Raw genomic sequence first — 27,869 nt, forward strand, 5'->3', positions numbered from 1 at the left:
TATCACTGTTATTTTTTGTTTCAAGATCCTTTATTTGTAATATAATGCTATGGAAGGTTCCCCCTTAAATACATCTCCCTGCTTATTTTTCTCTGTAGCGCCATCACATTCCCTAAGGGTAAACCAATTTACATTCTTGTTTTGCTCTTCAGATCCATGCCAGTTTCCATGACAACATAGTTTCACTTTTTCATCCTCTCTGTCTTACTCCCTCAGTCTCTCTCCTCTCTCTCTCTCTCTCTCTTATTTCCCACTGCTCCTTTCTTATGTTCTCTTGACCTTCCTCCAATGTTTTTTTTTCTTTCTCTCTAAATACCAGCACCCAAATTCCTCCTCTCCTCTCGCTTGCTCACCTAATTGAGCTCATTCCTCTGCTTGCCATATACAAGCAGAGAATAATGGACTCCGATAAAACATGTCTCATGGGGGGAGGGGGATGAATTCAGAGCATCTTTTTTACATTTTCATCATAATATACAAACGCAGCATGCTCTGCCTGAAGGCTGTTAAACATCTTTGGGCTGGTGGTGCCTGGAGATTAAAATGAACTGAATTAAAAACAATGTGCAGCCGAGGTTTTTCTTTTTTCACTGATTAATAAATTACACCAGCTTGACTCAAAGAGAATAGGAAGGAAAGAATGATGCCACTATCAAATGACTCTAAATTACTTGATTTCATTACAAATCTACTTTTTTTTTATTTGTAATAGAATGAAAAAAATGTGGAATTTACCAAGTGGCATAATCAAAAACCTCCAACTATTTGATTTCTCAGTGCTGACAACAGGTGTGACGGTACTTCTTCGTCTGATTAATGCCAGACCTTTCTGTCTTGTCTGGAAAGAGAAGGTCAAGCAGAAGATGGTGAGGCTCTAGCACACCAGTGTGCCACCTTTCACTCCACGTCTGCCGGTGCGGGAGTCACAACAGGTCAATTTTCCTTTTTTAATTTGTGATTATTTTCTTCATCTCAATTCTGATTCCACTCCACTGCCAATCTGTTTTAGTCCACTTAGTCTTGGTTAGTCCTTCCTCTGGGATTTTTTGTCCCCTTTCTTAACATTCAACTAGTTGTCTTTTAAGACGAAGGTAGGATGTCTTACTCACCCTCAGAAAATTCTTGCATTGCTAGTTGCTTTAAAAAGAGGCAACTGTCAATGATGCAGTTTCAGTGAATGCAGTACATCTGGACAAGGAAATTGTGTGATGTGCTCTGCTCCTGAACAATGTCTCTTGATTGTGGCACTTAGTTCGGGTGAGGTTTGGAGCAACCATCACGGGGAAATTGTGGATGCCTTTGCTGCTCCTGGATATAACCCCCTATTTTCTTGATGAAAGTACCCGAAGTCCAATCTCAGTTTAGCAACGCTTTCGGGAAGAAATGCCTCGAAGTTCACCTGAGGCAGTTTACCAAGCCTACTTCTGCTACCCAAACCACTAGAGGGAGCATTCAACTGAAAAAAGATGAAGGGTTTAACAGTGCAACAACTGGATCCTCACTCTGAGCAACTTTATAATGGTTATCCCAAACATTCAGTTACTAAACATCTCTTTCTAACTGTTTATGCAGTGGGTGGATGAAATCAGAGTTTTCTACTGCACGATGGTGTCCATTAGAAAAGTGGTGTGGGAGCTGAGATGGAAATCGTGATTTCCAAGACGGCATAGGTCTTATCAAATGGAAATAAAACACTTAACTGATTGAGTGATTCTTGGATTTCATCGCTTGGTGCACTTGAAATCTGTAAATCAAAATTTTATTTCAGGGATCTTACATCAGTATCATCTCGAATGAATATAAATATTCAGATAATCTGAAGAGAATGGGAAGCAATCCACCCTCGGACAGCACAGAAGTCCAGCATGACATATCAGCATAGTGACATACGGATGCCCGTGTGGCCACACTAATTATTGTCAGCGACTGGGAGTGATATGGACTCGAAGAGAAATGCAACGTCCTGCCCTTCTACATCTTGAATAGTGGGAGTCATGAACCGCTGCAAGGTGACGCGTCCTCTGATTTCCACCGAAACTTCAACCTAGACACGGCGTGTTATTAATCATCACCCGAAACGCCGTCAAACTGCACCAGCTCCTTTTCCTATCAAACAGCAGGATCGGGACCATCTTGCGCAGTGTTACGGCGGACGGAGCAAGCGGTGGCGGCCACTCCGGGGAATGTCGATTGGCCGTCAGTCCTGACATCGGCCTCTTCTGATCTCAGACAGCAGCCAAATGGGGTAGAGTACACAGCATTTCAAAACACTGTCACTGCCGAGACATGCTAGCTGTTCGCACATATTTCGGAGCTGTCTTCGTAACGTGTGGACCCGCATAACTTTCCCTTCCTTTTAGGAAGTCTTCGGGTCGCTAGCAAGCCAATAACAAAGTTCAAATCCCATTAGCTAGCACTGGTTCGCTTGCAGATGTGTGCTACGGCAACGTCAGCTTACGAGCAAGTAGCCTAGCGAAGACATGAATTAGCATGCTAAGTTAGCCCGTGGACCTGGCTGGCGCAGCAAGTCTCCACTCAGGAGCTCTGGCTGGGGTTCACATCAGGGGCATGTGTCCTTAAATTCTCCTAACAAGAATGCGGTGCTTGGCCAACTTTATGTTTCACTGGTCCCCGTGTGCCGATGGGGACACTTTAATCCAGATGTGTAAATTACCAATATTAGCTTGACCGCTAGCTAATCTGAGAGTCTAAGCCAAAGCTGCATTTGAATGGTTTTTGTGCTAAACAGCTAAACCGTGTTCAGTGGGTGACAGGCTGCGTAACGATACCTGTCACTTAAACACAGGCTCAGCGGGGGCATGTAGAGCACGACATGCTGCTAATATCCCCGCTGCTCAACTATTACTGTCTGTCACTTTACTGTTACCCCAGTCAGCGTTATTTTAATTTAGGAAAATGACCATTGTTTTAAAATGTTTTTACTTTAATAGGCACGCTTGCTGCGCTGTGATTCAGTTACACAACGGCTACAGAAGCGTGTTATAACAAGATTTGTATATTAATACAATTACAACAGGCGTGCCATGGTAAAAACACAACGGCAATTCTAGTTTTATAGCTAATTGCGTTGACGCGGGTGCCAAGTGTTTGCATAATTGTTTAGGGGCACACTTTGCCCCTCACCTGTTTATCTTCACCACTCTGTCTCTCTCTCTGTATGTCTGCGTATGTCATATATATATTTCTGTATGCATGTGTGCTTGATCTCAAGTATAAAACTTATAGCATCCCATGGTCCTGCCAGTCCAGCCTGTTGAATATGGGGTGACAGTAAAGCAGTTACTTCATACTAAGGCTTTTCTCTTTTTGGTACATAGCCTCTGCTCATGTGTGCACTGGCGCTTCATGCTGTGTGTGTATCTACAATATCCTGGTGAGCTATATATAGCACCTAACAGAGTTTGCAACTTGATCCGAATTGTCTTTCAGGGCTTCAGTACCCTCTGTGTCTCTTTCCATTGGAAGTGAAACATCTCTCAGCATCTTTTCTTTTCCTTTTTTTAAAAAAAATGCTATATATGTCTTTACCTGAAGATTAGTCCACAGCCTACCTGTAGACCTTCATTGACTCAAGCCTGTTTTTTTGTTTTTAAATGTGTTTTGTCCTTTGGGGCTGTCTAAATGAGGCTGTAGTGGATAATGATGGAAACCTTGTGCAAGGCAATTAATTCACTATGTAAGGGCATAATGGACGAAATATTATTGGTGTTGTTTTTCACTACATGCGCAGCGCTTGACAAAATACATGGACGTTTTGGTACTCGGGCACACTTAGAAGCACACGCATAAAACAAGTGACAGCGCCAGTGATGATTTGGCAGTCTTTCTGTAACAGTAGAAAGGAAAGAAAGCATAAGTAAGCATGTATGCATTCATTGATTATATTCTAGGCATGAATGAAAAGTCTATTTCCTGTCTCCCTTTTAGTCCAGAGTTGATTTGAATGAATGCGTTCAAGCAGACACAGATTTGGTGAGCTGCTGACAAAGTGTTTCTTATCTGGTTAGGTGATCTGAGAACTTTGGGGTGAGTTACAGGGAGCGCTGCGAAGGTGAGCTATGAAAGAATAATGTGACATTGAGAACATTTCCACACCACTGAATATACTAAGACACTTTAGTACCAGAATCTATAGACTAGTAGGGGAAAAACTGGGCAAATCCTCAGTCTAAGTGAAAGTGCACTACGACTCAGGTGTGTAGTTCACGTTAATGTCACAGAGCTGTTGTTTCTGTGCCTTTCTCTGTGCTTATCTTTTGCATGTTTTGCATACAGTCCTGTCAGTGGATCATACTGACCAGTGTGCGCTGGTTCTCAAAGCTCTCAAATGACATCAATACCCTTTGCTCACACCAGGCACACTCAGAGCTGTGCGTTCAGGCTCTTTAACTTTAGTTTGTCCGGTCAGGTGAAAACAATGCCATTTGAACTCTGCACAGCATAACAACAGTGAGTGTGAAGGTGTTAGTCCTTTCCTGGGATGCCGCTTAGACGTGACAGGGGAATTTGAAGGAACTACAGGTTAGATGATTTAAACTGTATCGTTGCATTGATGCAGAAACATAGTTTATAAGGTCAGTGATATTCTGGATGATTTAAAGAGGAAGTTTTTTTTTTTTTAATCAAACTAAATATTTGTGATACAAAACCAATTGCAGAAGTGCTCCCACGCTTCATCATTGCTGAGCTTACATGCTTCCTTTTCCAATCACTCTTGAACGTTAGCCAGATCTAACATTTACTATAATTTAGACAGCAAAAGCCAAACATGTGCAAAAGCTTAGATGATCTGGAGGTAATTTCCCACATTGAGTCCAGTATTTACACAGCTTATTTAATCCAGGTGGACTTTCCTCTGGGTTTTCTTTCTTCTCTGGACAGTCACCTTTCTGCTTCTACCTCTGACCAGCTAAAGGTTGTAGTGATAAGATTTTTAAAGTTTCTCATTCTAGAACTTCTGTGTACTAATTTAGTTAAAGGGTAAATTGTTAAGTCATGTTTTGTTTAGTGTATACTTTTGGTTCACTGCTTTTTTGGGGAATAAATCTTCAAATGGTCTCCAGAGGGACACCAGTTGGCTTTGAGTTCTGTTACCATCCATTTTCTGTTGTTTATCTAAGTTTGGCTTTTTGGGGGCAGTAGTCTAAACAAAGATGCCCAGGCCTCCCTCTCCTAGGCCACCTCTCTTTCTGCTTTTCTGGGAGGACATCAAGACTGTTGCAGCAGAGAGACGCAATCAATCCAGGGTGTCCTGGATTTGTCCCGAGTCTTCTCCTTCTCCTTCTCATCTAATAGCTGTCCAGGGGCCATTCTACTCAGATTCCCAAAACACCTCAACTGTCTCCTTTCACTGTAGATGAGTACCAGTCTACTACCTGTCTGCCTTTCTTCTGAATAACTGAACTCTTCTTTGGGTAAATCTCATCATCAAGATGGTGAGTGTAAGAGTTGTGTGGACCTCCATGCGACTGCTCTGACTTATCCACCGAGACTTTATCTTACGATGCACCACCTGCTTACCAGGTGGCAGAGGTCAAAGAAGTATATCAGGAATGACATGTCTCCATCAGTCTGTCTTTGTCTGCCACAGAGTGCAATCCTTCAGACACCCTTAAAAGGAATTCAACAGATCTAAAAAGTTAGATGTTATTGTATGCTGCATGATATTTGTTGCATAAAACTTATTTTCATTTAGATCGTCTTTGACCTGCACGGACAAACGTTGTGTCTGGTTGCACAGAGTGGCCATCCTCTCCTGTGCAGACTGGGAAATGTGTGTTCAGCTAGACACTGAATGGCTTCTGTCCCTCAGTCTTCCATTTCCAGCTGCTTCTGTGCTGTAATGCCTGCCTTCTGTCTATACTGAGGCTGCAGTTCAGCCTTTTTCTTTGCTCCAGTTGGCTTTCTTCCCAGAATGTGCTGGAAAGGATACAACCCTTGACCCTCTGTACAAAATGAGCCCAGAATTTCCTTATCCGTGAGCTGAGGAAAAACTGCGAATTGAAAACCATGAAAAGATTTCCAAACTGTGAAGGTCTTTGTCAGATCTACGTGTGAAATGTTTACATTTCCAGGCATTAGCAGCTCAGACTACACGTGAATCAAGCATGTGAAATATCCACCCTGTCTCTGGCACATGAACTCAGGTCATCCTTCCTGTTGTCACTGTTCAGTTAGGCCTGTTATATCAAAAGGCAGCAATGCTGCATAGCAGGGGATTGCTAACAAATACTCCACCTACCTCAAAATTATCACCAGCCAATCCATGAAATTAATCTTTCTACAACTGCAATACACAGAAAACAGTTCTGAGTTAATAGATTGAGAAAATGAAACTTGATCTTTATTTTAGAAACTAACCAAAAGCTTAAAATAGCAGAGACTACCTTCTCTTATCTCTACATGAATTTAGCTTTCTTCAAAACATTAACCAAATGTTTTAGAGTTTTACAAGTTACTTGTACACAGTAGGCTGTTATTTGAAAGCATCTATCATCCAGTAACTTGGTTTTCCATTGAATACTCAGATGATGCCTGTTAATGTTCTTTAGATGGTCTAATCCATTAACTGCTAAACTATTCAAACTCTAAAGCTTTGTTTTGGGGTTTTCCAATCTTAGTGCTGCAGAAATCCTTCGGTGTGTGTGTGTGTGTATAATAACTGGGTGCATGGATTCTTATACATTTGCACATGTGTATCTGTACACATAAGGGAGACAAGTTAACTCTTGCATTCCTTTTATTGATAGGGATGGTTGCTCTATTATTCTGTAGAATAATTGTCCTTGTAGAAAGTGGCTCTGCAAAGCAATACAACATGTTCAGAGTATTCACCTTTACCCTATGATGAAACATTCCTATCCTGATGGGAGTGGCTTTTTCCTGGATGACATTACCCTCCTTCAGAGAGCATCATGTTCATGGGTTTAGCATTGAAAATGATGTGAATCATATCATTTGGCCTTTGCATTCAGCAGACCTCAGTCCAATTGAATGCTTATGGAAGATCTTTGTATTACCACTGCTATCATCAAGAGGGAAGACGTATCTTTTGGAAGAATTGTCTTGCATCTCTGCAGTAGAGTTCCAGAGACTTTAAGAATCAATGTCAATATGCACCGGAGCTCTTTTTGCAGCATGTGGTGGCTAAACATCTTATTTAAAACCCATATGTTTTTTGCCCCATATAATTCGTTACTTGTTACATCACCGTAAGTTCGAAAACAAAAGAGGAAGTGTTTGTCTTCAGACAACTTCCGTTGAAGTGAACAGTTGTTGTTTTTTTTGTAGCCTTTGCACTATTGCAGGACCTTTGCTCTGCACATGGTTAGTCTATATTTATACTGTGCTGTGACATGTTTTGTTTCCATGGCAATCTGCCACAACAGTGGCTGTCACCTGTGCGCTGTCCCACAATGCACTGCAGTTTACTGCTAGAAGTACTATAAGCAGAGTGACAGTTGAGAATGCAGCACTGAATAGCACAGAGTTAAAATCTGTGGATAAACTTTTTCCACATGTAAACACGTCTATTTTTTTCCCCTTTTAATCAAAGGTTAGACAAGCAGTATCCTCATTTTTTAACAGGAGATAAGGGCAGGAGGAGGAATGGAAAGACTTTTGCAGCAAAGACTATAAACAGAAAGAAACGCATACCAATATCATTGAATATGGTCAGTAATTCATAAATGGGGAGTTTATGAATTATTGGGGAGAGCTCTAAACAGAAATTCCAGACATGCAGTGTTCATTTATCCCTGTTTCCTCCAGGCAAACTTCTGAATAAGTTCCGTTTGTTCCTTTTTTGCATGCATTGCCATATGGCAAAAATATGGTGTCCTTCAAAAATAGGAAATCTGACTTTCCTGCCTCTTTGCAGAACACACACAAATCAGCGACATCACCACTACATTTTTTTATTTTATTTTTTGAACATTGTCAGTAGTTTCCTTGATGATATGCTGCCATTTTTTTCATCATCAGATATGGATAGTGATTTCCAATTAAATAACCTTTTAATGTTTGAGACCCAAGAGGGTAATATGTATATGAACACATTTTTAAATTGGTTTGTATTGCAGCAGAAGCTTGCAAAATCAGAAATGTCATTCACTAGAGAAAGTTTACAGGCTGAGATTTAACATGTACTGATCGCTGTCACTCAGAAGTAGTTTGACATTACTGGTCACACTTGGTTTTTCTTTAGTGAAAATTGGCAGGAACTTGATGGCTGATTCAACATATTTAAGCCTAAGAGAGCACTTATCATCATCCCTGTTAATTTTCTAAAGTTGCATGGCTTGCAGGTCAATTTGGCTGCTGGAGGCTGACAAAGCAATGTTGTATTTGCCTTTCAGCTTTGTGTCGTCCCTTTGATTGCTTTTTTTTTTCTTTCTTTTTGCATTTAATTGTCCAACATTTAATCGGAGTATCAGTTGTGATAGGTGGAACATGGCTCCAAAAGGCATCAAGTAAAAAAGGAAATGTACTTTGCAAAATTTTAGAGAAGCTTTTTTTTTTTTCTTTCATTGTGCACAGTCTTGAATGGGTACCTTCAATCTTTACAAAGATTTCCATTCTTACATGCTTTGTTAAAGCTATGGCTTTTTCACAGTTGCCATTAGTGAAGGCCAGTGTTATAAATATAATGACTTCTCAAATTATTCCAGGAATCAGCACCTTAGGCTCCCTTAAGTAGTTGTCCAAACACTGAAGAAGAAAAAACTCTCCACAAACCAGGAGAAAGCAGTAAGAAGATTTCAATTCAATTCAATTTTATTTATATAGCGCCAAATCACAACAAAAGTCACCTCAAGGCGCTTCATAGGTACAGAGAAAAACCCAACAATCATATGACCCCCTATGAGCAAGTACTTTGGCGACAGTGGGAAGGAAAAACTCCCTTTTAACAGGAAGAAACCTCCGGCAGAACCAGGCTCAGGGAGGGGCGGGGCCATCTGCTGCGACCGGTTGGGGTGAGAGAAGGAAGACAGGATAAAGATAGCTTGATGGATTCTTTGTGTCATCCAGAATGGATTCTTGCTGCCAAAGGGGATGTTAACAGGCCATTTGGCACACTGTTACAATGGTGAGTGCCCATATTAAACTATTTATTATAACCAAAGTTTAATATAATGAAGTCATCATTTGTAGAAGTAATTCTATGAGCTAAAAGCTTGGATTTCAGACTTCTCCAAATACTCCATGTATTGCTTCTTCATTGGTTTTTCTTCTACTATTGGAAGTGTATGATATCAAAGAGAGTAAATATCATGAAAAGGTCACCTAATGCTGAACGCGATAGTCCCACCCATCTGCTGTTCAAACCTTCCATTTTTGAGAGGTAGCCAATCAAAAGTTTAATGAGAATTAAAATTGCAGCTTGGTTGAGAGCTTAGACGAATTGAGGACCTGCAGAGCAGAATAAATAAATAGTACTTTTGATGTGTGAATAATGCAAAGCTATTCTAGTAACTTAATCTTATGCATTTTGGAAATCCTATACTTTGCTATCCACAGTAAAACTTTATATATTATCTGTATCTGCAATATTTTTTTCCCTCTTTTTATATCAATTTCACTATTTCAAACATCATCACAGTATGTCCCAGTCAAACTGTTCCTGCACCCCCCCCCCCCCCCCCCCCTTCACTGTAATGATTGGGTGTCATAGTTATTTACACATTCTCAATTAAATGCGTTCAAGGCTGTCTGGGTTATGTCACTTTTAATAAAATTTTTCACGGCCCGTTATAGAGCTCAGCGGTAGATTCACCAATAGAAATCTTGTGAAAGAGACACCGTGTCTAACTCTGGGGAAAGCGGTTAGTGGTGATAAGGGTGACAATTTGGGGCTTGTTTACAACCTTTGTGTATGGAGTTGTGCATGTTGGAGCCACATTAACCCACATTTGTGACACACATTTAACTTAAAAGCACCATCTCCAGCAGAGCATGCCAACATACAAAATAACATATTAGAAAATACTTTAAATCCAGTTATTGTAAAGGAATATGCACAGATGATTAGATTTAGTCTATGCATTTTGGTGAGAATTTATTTGAAGAGAGAATCTATCATTAGTCCACAATCCTCAGGAGAAGCCACAGTAATCATTTCCACTTCCAAAAGAGTTACTGACATGATCCTTACAACTTGCATTTATACTTTATAACCTCCCCTTTTCTAGACCTTTGCCAGTATATCATGCAAGGCAAGGTTTTAAGTTGAATTAGTCCTTCACAGAAGCGATGTTATGTGAAGTCACACAGGTTGTGTTAGCCGTGACCTTGCTGTAAGGTGGAGCACAGAGCGGCAAATCACATTAAACTTGGTTTCCTTCTCTTAGACTACATTTTGACTGGCGCCAAGTGCAAATGCAGTTTGTTAAACAGCTAATGTCTAAAAAGTCAGTTTAACTGTATGTGCTCTTGCCTCACACACATTATTCATTCATTAGTACTGTTAAACACTTTGGCCTCTGTTTACTGCTGGTGATCAACAGAGCAGCACTGTGTATTCGTATTTAGTTCTCTCCGTGACCTTGCAGGGCTGTACATGGGTAAAGATTGCATTGAGGCTTTCTGCCAGACTCTCCAAGAAATGGCTAACGTTATTGAAAGGGTTGTATTTTAACCCAGTCATCTTTTCCCAAGCCCAACCTTGTGTTTTTATTGCCTAATCTGGAATAAACTGAAACTGAAAATCAGCTGGAGCAGAAGTTTGTAGAATAGTGGCAACAGTGTCCTTTGTGGCCGCTTGCAGTGGTGTGTTAAATCTTCTGGGCACGTGAACACAACAGGTGAAAAGTAGTAATACAGCGGCTCAACTGCTGATACAGCAAACACAAGGATCTAAATAAAAACCAGCATTTATACTGTCTGCAATAAATGGGCAACTCAGTGTAACAGACACTAGTGTTGCCATCTGTTTTACTGAACTGATAACAAACCTTTTGACACGCAGCTAAATCTCTGATGAAATGAGATGACTTGTCTTAGGAGCAAAAAGTACTAAGCTGACAGCTAACAACCAAACATGAAGCAAGTCACAGCAGTTTGACTGTAAAATATTTCACTGATGCTAAAATGTTAAACTATGCTGAGCTCATACAGTAAAGCCAAGTTTAAGCTTTTCCTTTTTTAATTTATTTTTTTAGACATTTTAGACATTGCAGATCTAATTGATTGTAGAGTGATCAAAAGTAGTTAGCAGCTAGAAAGACTTGTGACCCACACTAGCTTTAGTTATATACACAATACATTACCTCTGATTGCTGTATACTCCGAAAAACTCGTGTTATGGTGAAATTTAGCGTGGAAGTACAGCAAAGAGCATCTGAAAAAAGAATAAATAAAAAAATGCTGAGAAATAGAATATAGCAAGCATTTTCTACACTCACAGTCAAATTCCTTTTGGCAAATATATTCAAAACACTCAGCAAACCTCGAGCCTTAACTGAGAGAAATGATGTTTGTTTCCCTTAATTTCTGAAAGAATGTAAGCGCATATGTGTGAGTGTGATGGCCTGCGTTATGTGCATTTATCTTGCATATATTGGCTTTACATGTAAACATCATGTGTTGTGGATTTTAAAACTCATTGAATTATTCCCCTTGCTTGTTTGGAGCACAAATTGGACGCAGCTGGACAAGATCCAATTTTCAAACTGAATTTGCTTCTCAAACAAGTTGTGCAAATGTCAAATGGGGAACATTTTCCTTACCACATTAGACCTCGCTTTTGCATAAGCACGTGTCCAGCTGACACTTGCCTTTAAAAGCAGCAGCAACTCAAGGAACATGTTAAATCGAAATTGCATTAATAAGAAAGACAGTAAGCCAAACAGCGTGAGGAAATTAACGCGATAATGCCAGCTCTTATTTTTATTTCTCTGCTGCACATGTGTGCATGAAAACAAATCTTTTTTTAATATGTTTATAAAAGTGAGGAATGTAAGCAATGGAAAAAATGTTGGTTTGTGCACAAGACAAACTTTTATGAACTGGCTCCTGAGGATTAAGTTTTAAAGTGGGCTAGAATGAGCAGCTGCTCTAACTTAGTAACTGGTAGTGAATGTGCTCATAATACAAAACTACGCCGAGAGATTTACAGTGTATGACTGAGGTTGATACTGTACATCATTGGATGTTATTTTACATTTCGTATTTGGAAAATTGAATGATCTCCATTTAATCAACAGTTGCCGATTGAACTTGTTTGTCTTAAGCAGATACTTCAAGTTAACTCAGTAAATATTGTGCACATGAGTATAAATCCTTTAACTGTACACACCCTGCTCTGCTTGGCGCAAGACAATAACTTTTGTTCTCGCAACCAAAGGCAACAGTCTTTACAGTAAAGTTATCATCTCATCTGTCTTGCTCGGAAACAATGGCATGCTATGTCATAGGCTGCAGTATGCATCGCATGACTTCATGGATATCTGTAACTTTAACCAAGAGATGCCATTTATGAAGTAATCCCCCCTGGCTGCTGGCATGTACATTTCCTATGCTGGGGATAAAACATAAGAGCTGTTTATAATATTTTACTCAATCTATTTGCATACACAAGCATTTGCTAAATATTATGAACACATTACTTTGATGCAAATCAACACTATAAATGACTTCCTCTATTAGCTACAGTACGAGGACAGGTTAAACAAAAGCTGAAATTTATAGCTTTTATGAAGGTAGGCTGGTTGGCAGTATTGCAGTATAACAGAGTGCATTAGTTGAAACTAAGCTGGGATCTTCAGAGTCTTGGAACACTGGCATATTTGAAAAGAGGCAGTTCAAATATAGACACACTTCCTGTCAGTCTCCATCAGTCCACTGACTGAGCATTTCATTTAAATAGCTGCCTAGACAGACTTAGTTGTTGACATTCTTGGATGACTGAGCAGAATTGTTTATGAATAGCAGAATTTCAAAGTTGGGTGAATGATTTGGATATTTAGATGCTGAAATTATTTATTTGATTGTGTGTACCAAAATGTTATTTTCTCTTTAATTACTGTTGTATTTTATGGAAAGTGTAAAATGAGTACTATTATGCCTTTTTTGTTTTGGGTTTTTTAATTTTTTTCCCCACAACATTAGAAAGGAAAGTACATGTACTTGTGTGTAATCTTGAGTCGTTGAGGAGCAACTACCAAGCTGAAACCCCCGTGCACGGTCACCGCATTAGCTTTTGCATGTGCTAACTATGAAGTTGGCAGGGCCCTGTAACTATTTATACCGCCATGCGACAGAGTCATTTTTAACATATGTTGCAGCATCTCTCTCAATATAATCAGGGAATCTCTGAGCTGATGCCTGCTTATACTTAATTTTGTGTCACCAACCAAAATCCCCATTTTGAACCAAGAAATATACATTTAGTTCTCTGTATTAATTCTTTCTTTGACACCTTGACTGTTGCGTCACAAAAAAAAACTACATCATGATGATGTGTCCTGTTTTACTGTATGCAGACAGTGCGTACTATAAAACCATATGTATGTGTCTGTGTGTATGAGTGTATGTATGTATGTGTGTCAGTTGACTTTTCAAAAGGCTGAGCATACTTTTTGCAGTCAGCCAATGAAGTACTCAGGCCTGTAACCCCCCTCCCCACCTCCAACCACCACCACTATGCACCTTGTGCTTGCATTTGTGCTGTGTGCTAGCAGTGTAGTGTGTTGTCATTTACTAAGGCACATGTATCTGAATTGCTACATAGAGTGTATCAATTTGTGCAGCTTTTGAAGTTATTTCTGCATTAGTTTCTTATTTTTGGGGGGCTATGTAATTGGTCAGTATGGCTGATTTATTAGTTTGGTAATGTGCAATTTATAAAGAAGCACTCCCCGGTTACATAACGAGCTAGAGGCTAGAGTATATTGGTGTATATACATTTCCAGAGTGTGTCAGCATGTTCTTTAGCACACTTAAGACTTGAATCTTAATTGAATGTATAATGAAACTCCATTATCTCTGCTCTTACCCATTATGGGAGGCTGAGTCTTATCCAATTTCAACTTGGGTGTAAAATTTATCAACATCTTTCATTAAAGGGCCAATATTTTAGAATTTGAGATGCATATGACAACACCATATTTGAAAACACCAGAAATAACTGTAGGAGACCGTATTTGATCAGGAAAGCCACAGTCTGTGTGACCAGATGGAGAGCTATAATCTTGTCAACATGAACAGAAAAGCTAGACAGCTAGATAGAATTTTCAAACCTGACAGAAATTAAATGAATAGGGATTTGATTTTTACTTTCTTTATTTCATTAATTGCACAGATGTCAGGTTGATCTGATTTATTGTACTTTTCAAATGTCACTATAATTAAGTACTTTATCATATCTCAAGCTTGACTTTTAAAAATATTATGCTTGTGTGTTGAGGTCACCATGTAATCAGTGCAGATGACACCAATTAAAGTCAGTATTTGAACTTGAGAGAGTTGGATTATAACCCCATTTCCAAAAATGTAGAAATGCTTTGTAAAATGTAAATAATAGAATGCAATGATTGGCATTGTCAGAACATTTTTAGACATTATTATTATTATTATTATGACGATTGATTATTTATTTATTTAGCATAACAGATTCTAATTTGGAATTGACTCAAAATCTGGATCAGGACACCAAAAGACTAGATAAGTTGAGAAGTGCCATCCATCCATCCATCCATTCGCTTCCTCTTATCCTTTTCAGGGTCGCAGGGGGTGCTGGAGCCTATCCCAGCTGTCGTAGGGCGAGAGGCAGGGTACACCCTGGACGGGTCGCCAGTCTGTCACAGGGCAAGTTGAGAAGTGATTTAAAAAAAAAGAAAAAAAAAAAGGTTGAGATCTTTATCGTTAAAAGACTCAGAGAATCAAAGGCTGAAAACTAATATTGACAATATTGAATAGCTGTGACGTTCAGGTCTTCATGCTGCACTGTTAATATCATCAGTCACTTTGTTAGGTACACCTCAATAGTACAGGGTTGGACCCCTGTTGCTTTCTAGAATAAACAAGTTGCTGGAAATATTTCTCTTGAGAATGTTTTGGTTCTTTTGGTCTATTTTAATTGTTTGACTGCACATCCATGATGTGAATCTCTTGTACCTCCACATCCCGAAGATGCCCTATTGTATTAACATGTGATGATTATAGAGTCCATTTGAATACAGTTAACTTGTTGCCATGTCATTTCATGAAGTCAAGAAGCAAGTTTGAGATTATTTAAGCTTTGGCAAATGGTTTGTATTGGTACACTGTGGTCATAAAGGGATGGACATTGTCAGCAACAATACTCAGGTAGGCTATAGAATTTAAACAATGCTCAGTTGGTGTTCCAAGAAGATATCCCCCACACCATTACACCACCACTACCAGTCTGAACAAGTTATACATGGCAGAAAGGATCCTTGCTTTCATGCCATCTAGAAATTCTAATCCCACCTTTTGAATGTTACAGCAGAATTCAACACTTGTTTTATTACACAATGTTTTTCCAGTCTTCTATTGACCAGTTTTGGTGAGCCCAAGCTCACATTGCAGTCTCATTTCCTATTCATAGCTGACAGGAGTGGCACCTGGTGTAGTCCTTCCAGATCTGAGGCATGTTCAGAGATGCTGTTCTGCATACCTTGGTTGTAACGAGTGGTTATTTGAGTTACTGTTGCCTTCCTGTTGACTAGAAGCAATCTGGCCCTTCCCCTCTGACCTCTGGTATCAACAAGGCATTTAATTTCAGAGAACTGTCGCCCTCTGAATAGTTTCCTCTTCTTCTGACCCTTCTTTATAAACTCCGAAGACAGGTGTGTGTTTAAATCCCAGTAGATGAGCATTTTCCAAAACAATCAGGCCAACCAAAACTCACTGCAGTTAACTACAGTCAGTATAATTCTATACTGTCTGATTCTATATAATTCTATGCACAGGAATGTAAAATCACACATGCATACATTGAATCCTTAACAATATATAAAATTGCAAGGCTTTTTGCTTCAGTCCAAATTGCTTTCTGAGATTTGCTAAAACATGCACCTCGTGTATATTAAAAAAAAAAAAAAAAAAACAGAAAAAAAAAAAAAAAGATGGGTCCTGGCAGGTCAAAAAACAAACAAACAAAAAAACACAGCAGCCACAAGGGTTACCACCATGGTGGGAAGCTTTAATTGCTCTTGCAGTAATATAAGACCACATTAATAACATTGATTTTTACTTCACCTATGTTGCTTTGCTTTTTTGTGTGTTTTGGAGAGGAGATGCATGCCAATCTCCTGCATAAAACGGAGAACAAACGAGAGACGCAAATAGCAGTACAGAGTGTGTACTGCCACTGTGATGTAAATTATTGGTTTGTAAAGTCCCATTTTGAAGATTCGAGTTGAGCTTTTCCACCATCGCTATCTTTGTTGCAAAAAAAACAAAAACAAATGTGATGTATATTAAACATGCAAATGTAATGTAAACTCAATTCTCTCCATTCACTCTGAGACAGGCTTCATTTTCAAGCAGCCACTCACAAAGAACATTAGAGTAGACGTCCATACATGTTGCAAGAAATGGCAGATAATGGCAGCATGAGGCTGAACTGTTTACAGTGTTCAAGTGAAACACAAGATTTACTTCAGTGACTCTTCAATTCTTCCACTTTTTCCAATTTAAGCTGCACCCTTATTGCCTTGATTCCCCTCAACATGCCAACAGTAGCATAAATGACAGAGTCGGCTTGATAACCACTAGACGGGTATTCATTTTAGCCGGCTCTTTCTTTTCATAAGTGTCCACTTGAAGGTCAGCCTGTCACCATATGATTAGTCTGCCTCCCCTTTGTGTTGCACAAAGCAGTGAGTCATACTTTGTCAACAGTTGCAACGTCTGACTGTCCCTGTTTGAGTTAATGAATGATGAAATCCTCAGCCAGTGAACAAGGCACCCTCCTGTGCTGACTTGAGCCAGTGTTGGTTAATGACTAATGGGAGCATTGTGTTTACCATTACCTGTGAAGGTGAGTGAGTGCTACAGATGGTTCTTTTGGAGCGGAACAGCTGACCTGATTGACTAGGATTGTGTCATCAGTCAGAAGTGTTTACACGCGATCTGCCTGATGTCAGCCAAAGATCTGGCCTAGATATTTATTTTAAACAGGGTTTTTTTTTTTTTGACCAGCTAATCTTGAAACCTGCAAATATTGAAGAACTAATGTTTTCTGCGCAGGTGTCTTTTATGGGATGAGCTCAGTCTGCTTGTTTAGAGCTAGTTGTTAGAATGCATAAAATATTTTTCACCAAAAACAGCTCACTGCAGTAGCAGATATTAAAAACAGAAACTTGAGGTTATGGACATAGGCAGGTGGTGGTGTCAAAAGGGTGCCAGCTTGCAGCAGCAGATTTGATTTGAAGTCCTCCATTACTAATATTTAGCTTCATTCTTGCTTGGGAAAAGGCTGTTGCTATACCTTAACCTTTTCTGTAAAGAAAATAATTGAAAGTCTAGGATTAGGGCCTCATTACCTGGAATCTTTGGTCACTCTAAATTACATTAATGCAAAGGTAGATAGTTCTGATGATGTCTTGAGATTTGGTTGCGTGTCTAAATAGTCCAAAAATAAAATCTGTTAGTATCGAGTAGTTATTTTATCTGTTTTGTGCTTCACATGTGAAACAGGAATGAGTGTGTCTAAGTGAGGGAAACAGGATTTTTGCTAAACAGCATTGTATGTGGTGGAGTTTTTGCGGTTTGCAAAGTGTTTAGTAGAGGGCGGCACCTTAAACACTGCTGCTGAGCTACTTCTGAGTTTCGGGTCCCTCCCCCAGCTCAAACTCAGTTTTGCACTCTTTGCCTTAAAGAGACAGTTACCTCAGTGTGTTTTTGGCCTTACTCTGTTATCAGTATTTGGCTTTTTCTCTCTCTTCTGTCTCATGACGTTGACTTTGACCCACAGGTTGAGGACACATAACTAACAGTGTTAGCTGTAAAGGTTGCCCTCTGTCTCTGCTAATGATATTCCTCTGTTACTGTCCCCTAGGTCTATGTGTGGTCAGTGAAGCATCCTGGAAACCAGCATGGCGATGTGTCAGCTGAGTGTCTAGGTGAGATGAGGTGAGTGAACACGGCTTAAGTTTGGCTTAAACACCTAACCCAGAACCAGCCTCTAAAATACTGATCACTGATTTTTTTTTTCTTTTTTCCATCAGTGTCGTCTGTAAGCAATGTGACTCCACTGACTAACAGCCCAGCAGTTCTCCTTACCAGACCTTCACCTCAATCACCAGCCTTTCAAATGCACCCAGACAATAAACTGGCCAGTCATGGCAAGCAGGTCACCGGTGACAGCCGATCCCAAATACCCAGCGTAAATCAGCAGGCGCAGCAGCAGCAGCCAGGATCTGCTACCCACCTGGGTTCAAAGGGCATTGGTTCTGGCAACCATGGAGTCAAAACCAGCCAGTTGTCTCTGAGCAACCCTGGGCTCAAAGTTGGCAGCCAATCAGTGAGTGGCACTGGAGGGATGCTGAAAACCAAAACCAAGCGGGATCGGAGCGTCTCCATTGACTCTGGTGAATTAAGAAATGCTGTTCCTCCAGTCCTGGAGACAGATGCCAAAGGGGGTAAGACATGTATCGATATATAGAGGGTGCTCTGTAGTGAGTGCTTTTTTTTCTTCTAATTATGCATAAGTTCATTTCCTTTACCTCCCTATCAGCCAGATCTTTACCCGAAATACCAGATTACGTGCATTCACCTCCTCCACAGCAGGAAGTGAATACAAGGACTGCGAGGACAGAAGAACTTGTTTTCTCTCATGCTGAAATGCCCTGACCTTTCACTGAAGCATCAGAATTTCCCCCTGGCTTTTGATTGTTTTCGCCATGCCTTCACAGCAGTGACGTGTCTCAGATGAAAAAACATCTGGGGTTTCTGTAGTGCTCTGAGAGCAAGAAAGCTCATGTGGTTGTGACAACTTAGTAATACTAGAGAGGATACTATTAAAACAGGAGGTGATGAGTGTAAATATTTTTGTTCATGTGGTTCAGTACAAAGTGCTTGATTTGCATTTGTTTGCTAGTGCTATTTTAAGAGTTCATCATGTGTTTTGTGAAACTCATCTGGGCTTTCTGTGCATTACTCGAACCTTACACATGCACACATACACAGAACCGAAATTGTCTTATCAAAGTTAATGATTTGCATTATGGGAGAGTCTCCACAATATGAATATGCAAACACAATAATGTATCAATACATTAATAATTAACACAAACACACATAAAAACACTCAGGGATGAGGTGTGGTTCCAGCACATAGAGCAGCAGAGGCTAAGAGGAAAGAATGAAAGATTGGGTGGATTCATTCAGACCCACAGTATTGATCCATAGCACTACTGCAATATCATGCTTTGACAATTTGACAGTTCATCAAGTGATGTTTTTTATAAGAGAAGAGTTTCCTAACCATAGTAGCTGTATTTTGATTACTTTGATAGCTACTTCACATGGGATATGCCATGCCTTGAGAATTATTAAGATGCATCTATGTGGGACAGATTAGTTTTAAGAGGTGAGCACGGTGTAATTAGATACTATATCTTGTTTCAGTTTTGGGTATAACTTTAACTAATTTCTGATGCTTTCTGATGTAGCAGGTATGGAATAAACTTAAAAGACAAGCTTCCGCAAACAGCTGGAAGCAGCAAAGTAGCCACAGCTCCCGCTGTAAAAACTCAAACTCACAGATTCTGTCATTGCTGTGTGAAGTTAGACATTTGTAACACTTTTTTCTTAAAGGAGTAGCTTTGATGCTTTCTAGAGATTAGCTCGGCTGGTGTTAGATTGTGAAGTTAGAAGCGTGAGCCTCAAGGCGAACGATACACTCATGTTGATACTTTTTAGAGCATTCTCTTAAACTGTGATGTTTATTGTTGAGCGACTTAAGATGCATAACACACACATGATCATAATCTTGTGCGAGTCTTCCAGTTAATTTAGCAGCATGGGTTTAGACTTGCACCATTCTGAAAGTGGTACATTAGGATTGTGGAAAATTGCAGTTGTGATTCTTAAAGAAAAGTGGCCGACCGGATGGTGATGAAACTGACTCTTGTGCGCTATCAGGTTATCAGAGAGGAGTCCATGTCTGCACAGGGACTTTAGTAAGGTATTGTGCCAATGTGTGTCACTACAGTGGCTTAAGTCGGCTTTGGCATTGATTCTTTGCGATTCTGCTATAGGAGTAAAACAGTGCTATGGTGGTGAACAGAACTAACACTAACATTTAAGTTTTTCCCTTTAATTTGTCATCATTTATGCATTCACACAAACACAAATGTTCAGATTCATTTGGTTATCCTACATGTGTTATATTACCCAGACCTTGAAATATGCAGTGAAAAACTGCCTCACTAACTGTTTTTCTTAGATAAATCTGTAACTACTACTTTGAAAAAAGGTACCAGTCCTCCCTCTGCTGTTGGGTTGTCTGTACTGTCATTTCAATTTCCTTTTTCACTTTAACCTTATAGGTTAGGACTGTGGTTACCCAAACTCATGCTTATTTGGAAGTAGTTTTGCTCTGAAGACAAAAAGATGATCAATGAATTGTCATAAAGCTTATCTGGAAGCATGTGCAGTCAGTAATCAGAGAGATCAGAGTGTGCTGATCTTTTCTTTAACCCCTAGAGATTTATTCATCTCTTGAATTTGCTGTCCATTTTTGGTTCTCTGTGGAAATCTTAGGCCAGCCACAGCAGTTTGGACCGACTGAACCACAGTAGCTCGTGCTCTCACAAAATCATAATTGTGTTTTTTGGCTCAGATGTTTTATAAGCAACACGTACAGTAGTGTGAAAAATGTTTGCCCCCTTCCTGATTTCCTATTTTTGTTTTGTATGTTTATCACACTTAAATGTTTCAGATCATCAAACAAATTTAAATATTACACAAAGATGGCACAAGTAAACACAAAATGTGGTTTCTAAATGAAAATGTTTATTATTAAGGGGGACAAATCCAAACCTTCATGGTCCTGTGTGAAAAAGTGATTGCCCCTTAACCATATAACTGATTGGGCCACCTTTAGCAGCAACAGCTGCACTGAAATGTTTGTGATAACTGGCAGGGAGTCTTTTACAGTGTTGTGGAGGAATTTTTGCTCACTTATTTTTGCAGAATTGTTGTAATTCAGCCACATCGGTGGGTTTCTGCATGAACCACCTTTTTAATGTCATGCCACAGCATCTCAATCAGATTCTGGCCAGAACTAAACTACTCAAAACTGTATATTTTGTTTTTCTTAAGCCGTTGAGACAGAGGTGGGGGAACTCCAGGCCTTGAGGGCCGGTGTCCTGGAGGTTTTAGATGTGTTCTTGATCCAACACAGCTGACTTAAATGGCTAAATTACCTCCTCGACATGTCTTGAAGTTCTCCAGAGGCCTGGTAATGAACTAATCATCTGAAACAGGTGTGTTGACCCAGGGTGAGATCTAAAACCAGGACACCGGCCCTTGAGGCCTGGAGTTAACCACCCGTGCATTAAGAGGTGGACATGCTGGTGTGTTTTGGATCATTGTCCTGCTGCAGAACCCAATTGTGCTTCAGCTTGAGGTCATAAACAGATGCTGGACATTATCCTTCGAGATGTTTTGTTGGTATGATGTTCCTTTTCTGAAATGCTGTGTTAATTTTACACCAGATGTAGTGGGACTCAAACCTTCATCAGTCCACAGAATATTTTCAGAAGTCACGGGGATCATGCAGATGCTTTCATGCAGATGTGAGATGAGCCTTGTGGGGTTTTTTTTGTCTGTAAAGGTTTTCTCCTTGAACTCTCCCATGGATGCCATTTCTGCCTAGTCTCTTTCTTACTGTTGAACCATGAACGCTGATATTAACAGAGACTTGTTCTGGGTTCTTTTGTGACCTCTTGGTTGAGTTGTCGATGTGCTCTTGTAATAATGTTGGTAGGCCAGACACTCCTGGGAAGGTTCACCACTGTTCCAAGTTTTCTCCCTTTGTGTATAATGGCTGGAGTCCCAAAGCCTTAGAAATGGCTTTGTAACCCTTTCCTGATGGATAGATGTCAGTTACTTTGTTTATCAGGTGTTTCTTTAGATAGTGACATGATGTGCTGCGTTTTGAGATCTTTTAGTGTACTTTATTTTGTCAGACAGGTTCTATTTATGTGATTTCCCGATTCAACAGGTGTGCCTGTAATCAGGCCTGAATGTGTTTAGTGAAACTGAACTCAACTTTCCAAAAAATGTAGATAATCACAGTTTGTCTGTGAAGGTTCTCAGTCATCCAGGTCATCGTAGTCTAAGGAGCTTGGAAAGAAAAGCGTCTGGACTTCTTTAGGTTGCTTGAAGACGTTTCGCCTCTCATCCGAGAAGCTTCTTCAGTTAATCACAGTTAATTCAGGATTTACTTTTTCAAAGAGAACCAGGTAGGTTTGGATGAGTTTTCTCCCTTAATCAATGAAATCATCACTTAAAAACCACATTCTATATTTACTCTGGTTATCTTCGTCTAATATTAAAATGTGTTTGATGATCTGAAACATAAGTGTGACACATATGCAAAGTGCTAGGAAATCAGGAGGGGGGCAAACACTTTTTCAAACCACTGTAGATGAGATGAATAAAGTTGACACACAGTTACATAAAAAAAATGACGTACATACAGCCAAAATGCCAGTGAAATGTTTACTGCAAGTTATTTTGATAAGCCAACTCTGTAATATTTTTTTATTGATTTATTTTTTTATATCAAGTCATTGGCGCAGAATCCGGTGCCACTAATTCAGATGTGCATTGTGAAAGTATCAGTCAAAGGAAAGCAGGGAATATAATCCAGTGTATTTTCAGTATCTTGTGTTCTTGTTCCAGATGGACATGCCTGGAATACCTTGTGAGGTGTTCGGGTGCTGTTCCTATCAGATCCCAGAACCACCACATAGTTCAGTATTTACAACATTTTAAACTTTGCACAAGCAGAAAGACTTCATATGCTGCTTATGATATTTTTTCATCTTAGAAAATGAATGAGAATGAACAGGTATGTGCACCTTCTGGCACGAGCAGCTGAAGCATTTCTGCAGAAGTGATTTAACCTTCTGGAGTCAACAATCGTGCCGGCGCAAATCACACGACTGTTTTAAGATGACATAGCAGCAATACGCAGCCATTTCAACTTGCGTGGAAAGCTCAGACTTCAACCTTTATACTTTTTTTTTTTTTTTTTCAATGCTAACAATCCATTTATGTGGATTTTATTGACAGTTTGATGTATATAAGGCCTACACCACAAAAATGAATTAAAGCCACCAAAATAATCGTGCTTATGTTCATGTTGTGGATACATTTTAATGTAAATAATATACAAGAGTTTGAGATGGTTTAACAGCATCATTATCACATCTTAAAATATGTAAAATGCTGGATACGAAAGCAAAAATAATCTACATCACATTTAGTGCTATATTTTAAATCTCAAAGGATATTTGGGATTCGGGTATTTGTTTTTGTTTAATATTGCAAAGCAACATTTACTAGCAATGGTTGGTGCTGCTCTCCCAAAGGATTGGAGTTAGGGTTGGCACATATGGTTACTTTAACCTCAGAGGATTAAACATGGTCAAATTAATTCATGATTCACCAGTTTTTACTAAAACGTACCTCGCAGATGCATACCATAGCTCTAGTTAAAAATAATCCCTAATTGACATGTCCTACATTTTACTCACAACTTCATGGTGCAGCCAATTTACCATTTTTATGACCATATTATGATTTTTAAAGTGAGTCTGCCATTAGAGATGCTGTTCTGAGCTGTAAGTTGGAGCCCTGTGAACTTCCAGCAAGAAAAGCACATTGCATGTGAACAGACAAAGTTAGTTAATTAACTTGTGATTCTGGAAAATACATTTGTACGTTAGTTGTAACAGTAAAGAAGAAATTGTATAACAGATGCATGAATGTGGATGTGTCTGTCTGTCTGTCCTCTAGAGGGTGTTATGCGCAGCAAGCGGCGGTGTGTTCTGGAAAAGAAACAGCCGTACAGTGGAGATGAATGGTGCTCTGGACCTGACACAGAGGAAGATGAAGACAAGCCACACACTACAGCCCACCGTGAGTGTGAATACCTCAACACAGTGGTGAAACACACTGTCATTTGCTTTTGTCTAAATATGGAAATAGTGTTACTGTGACCACAACAGTCGACCCCCCCCCCCCCCCCCCCCGCGCTCCATCCAGCACGTCTGTTTTATTTTCTCTGAGGTTCAGTTGATAAATTATCTTTTGCTGTTGGAGTTCCTGCACGCACAAAACACTAAGAAATAGAGATGTCTGCTTAGAATGCCTTACTATCCCCTCCACTGATGGGACTATGTTTTTTAGCACGCTCTGGTGTTGATTTCTTGTAGCCACATGAATTTGCTGGTATTTAAAAAAAAAAAAAAAAATCCAAGCTATTTTAGAGAAATTAAACCACTGTGGGGCTTTTTAATTATTTATGTATTTTTGTTTTGTTGCTGTTGTTGTTTCTAAGGGGAGCGAGGGCTGGCTGGTCCTATCCAGGGACGCTCTGATCGCTTGACTTCGGGATCCATGCCCGAACCTGGAGGTCCAGCAATGGGATGTGGGGTGGGACCAGGGCTAAAAGCAGATCCCCCTCAGGCTTCACAGCAAGTGGTCTATGTTTTCACAACCAGCCTTGCCAACAGGTGAAAAATATTTGCAGGTCAATGATTCATATGGAGATTAAGAGTATCAGCTTCTAAAAGTGGCCATTTTATTTTTTGACAGTGCTGCAGAGGCAGTAATGAAAGGGCAGGCTGATTCCATCCTTCTGTTTCACCAGCAAAACGTTCCACATTCAAAGTTGGAGCAGGTCAGTCATCTCTTTTTCTTTTTTTCTGCTAAACTGATCAAACCACATGGGAGTAAAAGTGTTTTCCACATTAAAGACCACAGGTGCAAACTATGTGTGAAGGGATTTTGTATTTGTTTAGTTATTTTAATCTCTGACGCCTCTCTGTTCCTGTTTCTGTCTGTCACTTCTTCAGACTGGTGTAAAAAAACAACAAAAAAAAAAAACTTAGAAGGGTATGTAGTGCTATTAATTGTCTGGTACCAACAAACAGCAAAACTGCAGGTGCAGCGATGAATACTAGTAATATGTCTATCTCTAGAAGACAGACACACTAGTAGTAGTTACACATTTAATACATGAAGGCTAGATAATGTAGGCTACACGAGCAGAAGACAATCACATCAAAGTGACAAAGTTCACATATAGAAAATAATTTAGCCTGATAAATGATCACACTACTAATGAAAATATATGAAAAGCAATTGCGACTGCAGGAATAGCATTTTAAAAGTTCAGCCTTGTGTTCTTTGTCCTTTTTTCTGCCACAGGGCCACCCATCAGGGAAGCTTTCTAATTTATCTGAGAAGCTAAATACCAGTAGCTCACCACCTACAGGCACCCCCAAATCCCAAAGTGGAACTCCACGGCCAGCCTCTGCAGGTGTTGGGGGTCCGATGCATACTGCAGGGACACCATCATCAGCAGGGCACTCTGATAACGAATCCCCTCAGACCAGACCTGGCGGAGCTTCCAGCAATAACAGTATTGTCACTCATAGGTCAGAGGGAGGAAGCGTGGTAGCACTTGCTGGCGCAGACCCAGGAACTGGAAATGGGAAAGGTACAGGGGGTATGCCTCTTCCTGTTTCTAGTGTCTCTCCCTCGGGAAGTCCCTCCATCCTAGCTACACACCTACAGAGTGATACAGTACAGAGGGGTGGCCAAGGAAACACAGATGGTCTTTCCAAAGAGCAACTGGAACACAGGGAGCGCTCTCTGCAGACGTTGAGAGACATAGAGAGGCTGCTTCTGCGCAGTGGATCAGGTGGAGGCTCTGGAGACCCTGCAAGCTCTAACAACAATGCTCTTAATAACTCATCCAATCCAAATAATAATAATACTGATAGGGGTGGCATTCTGGAGGAAGGTAACAGTGGTACTAATAACTCTGGAAATTGTGGTAGTGGTAATATGTTATCATCAGCCTTGGCTCCAATGGGCGATATGAAGAAATATGAAGAACCCCTGCAGTCAATAATTTCTCATACACAATCCATTGGTGGACCTGCCCTTGACAGCCCTCAAATGGACTCTCATCATAACCTGCCACAACCTCCACATCACCATCTGTCACCTGGGGATGACATGGGTCCTTTACTTGGACAAGAAGGACTGACCCAAGAGCAAGTGGCCTGGAGGAAACTTCAAGAAGAATTCTACCAGGAGAAGAGGCGACAACAGGAGATGCACCCTTCTGCGCATCCCCAAAACTTTAGAATCATGAGTGACATGGGCATGCCTATGATGATGAGAGGACCCCCTCCTCCATACCACAGCAAGCCTGGAGATCAGCAATGGGGTCCTGCCAATATGATGGGAGGTGGAATGGGTGGAAATGGACGAATGATAGAAATGCAAGAGGGACCCCGTGGCCCAAGGTTTCTTGGACCGAGAGGGCCGCCTGGAGGGGGCTTCCCTGGTAGTCCAGGAGGAGTTTTATCAATGGAAGGTCTAGGACCCCACAGGCCCTCACGCCCAGGCATGATTTGGCTAGATGATATGCCTAACAATATAAGTGGTGGAAGTCCCTTCCATGGATGCTACCCTGGTGGGCCGCCACAACACTTGCAAGGTGACTCAGAGCATCTGCTAACACGCGAGGAACTGTTTCGCATCATGGACAAACGGCACATGCAGGGTGCTTCCAGGTTTGAACTTGATAGATTGGCTAAACAGCAACAGCATGGCAACATGGGCTCAAGAATTATGGATAATCTTGGGGGCCCAGATCTTCCCAATTTAGGAATGGGCCGTGGTCAACCCTCCGGTCGAGGTGATCCCATGGACTTTCCTGGTTCACGTGATATTATGGGCTCTCCTGGAGGGGGTCCTCCGATGAGAGACTTAGTAGACTCTCCTCTGGGGAGCCACATGGCAATGAACATGAACCCACAAATTCATGTTCAGCAGCAACAGCAGATGATGTCTCAGAAGCTCAGAGGAGGCCATGGAGGAGGACCTCTAGTGGAGATGTTTGGCACTGGAGAGATTTCACGAATCAGGGCTTCTCAAAATGGAAGAGGAGGAAATAAAGGAATGATCCCTGGACCTGAAGGCCCTTATCAGTTTCCAAACCAAGGTCATTTTTCTGGAGGTCAGATGGAAGGACCGTATCTTCAACAAAGTGGCCCAGAGATGTTTGGGCCTGATCATCAAGGACCTAATCAAATGGGAAGTACATCACGTCTTAGTCATATGCCGATGGGCGGAGGCCTTAGGGGTGCAGACCTTGGTTCTAGGCAAACCTCTGACCTGTCAGTAAATGTTAACCCTCTGACATCTCCTTCAGTGCCTCCTCCTCATCAACTAAAGTCTCCATCCCTCAATCAAGAGCCATCTCCTCTTATACCTTCCCCCTCTGCTCCAGGGCTGAAGTCACCATCACAGGTTTCTTCTGCAGGGCATCATCCCCCTCTTCCACCTGCATCTGGTGCTGGGACTCCTTCGTCTTCTTCCATGAAGTCTCCCCAAGTAATGGGATCTTCCAGCCTTGGGATGCACTCTCCGTCTGCCTCCCCTGCACGACTGAAGTCCCCCGCCTTGGCTTCAAACTCTCCAGGGTGGACGTCTCCTAAACCACCACTTCCGAGTCCGGGTGGTCCAGCCAGTGGAAAGATGGTGGGCAATGGAGGATGTGGTTCTACTGAAACAGGTAGACTCCAATCCAAGCTCAAAACAAACATCAGAGATGCCGTATTGGC

At 40.7% G+C, this 27,869-nt stretch overlaps 1 protein-coding gene across 1 annotated transcript in view; it reads left to right on the top strand.

Annotated features, from left to right (window-relative positions):
* The first annotated feature begins 1,590 nt into the window (after positions 1-1,590).
* The window catches only part of bcl9l (bcl9 like), a 28,171-nt gene continuing 1,892 nt past the window's right edge, over positions 1,591-27,869 (top strand). The window contains exons 1-7 of the mRNA XM_084950379.1: positions 1,591-2,245; positions 18,047-18,120; positions 18,216-18,629; positions 24,022-24,144; positions 24,566-24,740; positions 24,823-24,907; positions 25,438-27,820. Of these exons, the coding sequence (XP_084806505.1) occupies positions 18,302-18,629; positions 24,022-24,144; positions 24,566-24,740; positions 24,823-24,907; positions 25,438-27,820 (3,094 nt within the window). The 5' untranslated portion in view covers positions 1,591-2,245; positions 18,047-18,120; positions 18,216-18,301. The remainder of the gene's footprint in view (positions 2,246-18,046; positions 18,121-18,215; positions 18,630-24,021; positions 24,145-24,565; positions 24,741-24,822; positions 24,908-25,437; positions 27,821-27,869) is intronic.

The sequence above is a fragment of the Perissodus microlepis genome, chromosome 14 (assembly GCF_051167445.1).
Source record: "Perissodus microlepis isolate ML-2025 ecotype Zambia chromosome 14, ASM5116744v1, whole genome shotgun sequence".
Classification (NCBI taxonomy): Eukaryota; Metazoa; Chordata; class Actinopteri; order Cichliformes; family Cichlidae; genus Perissodus; species Perissodus microlepis.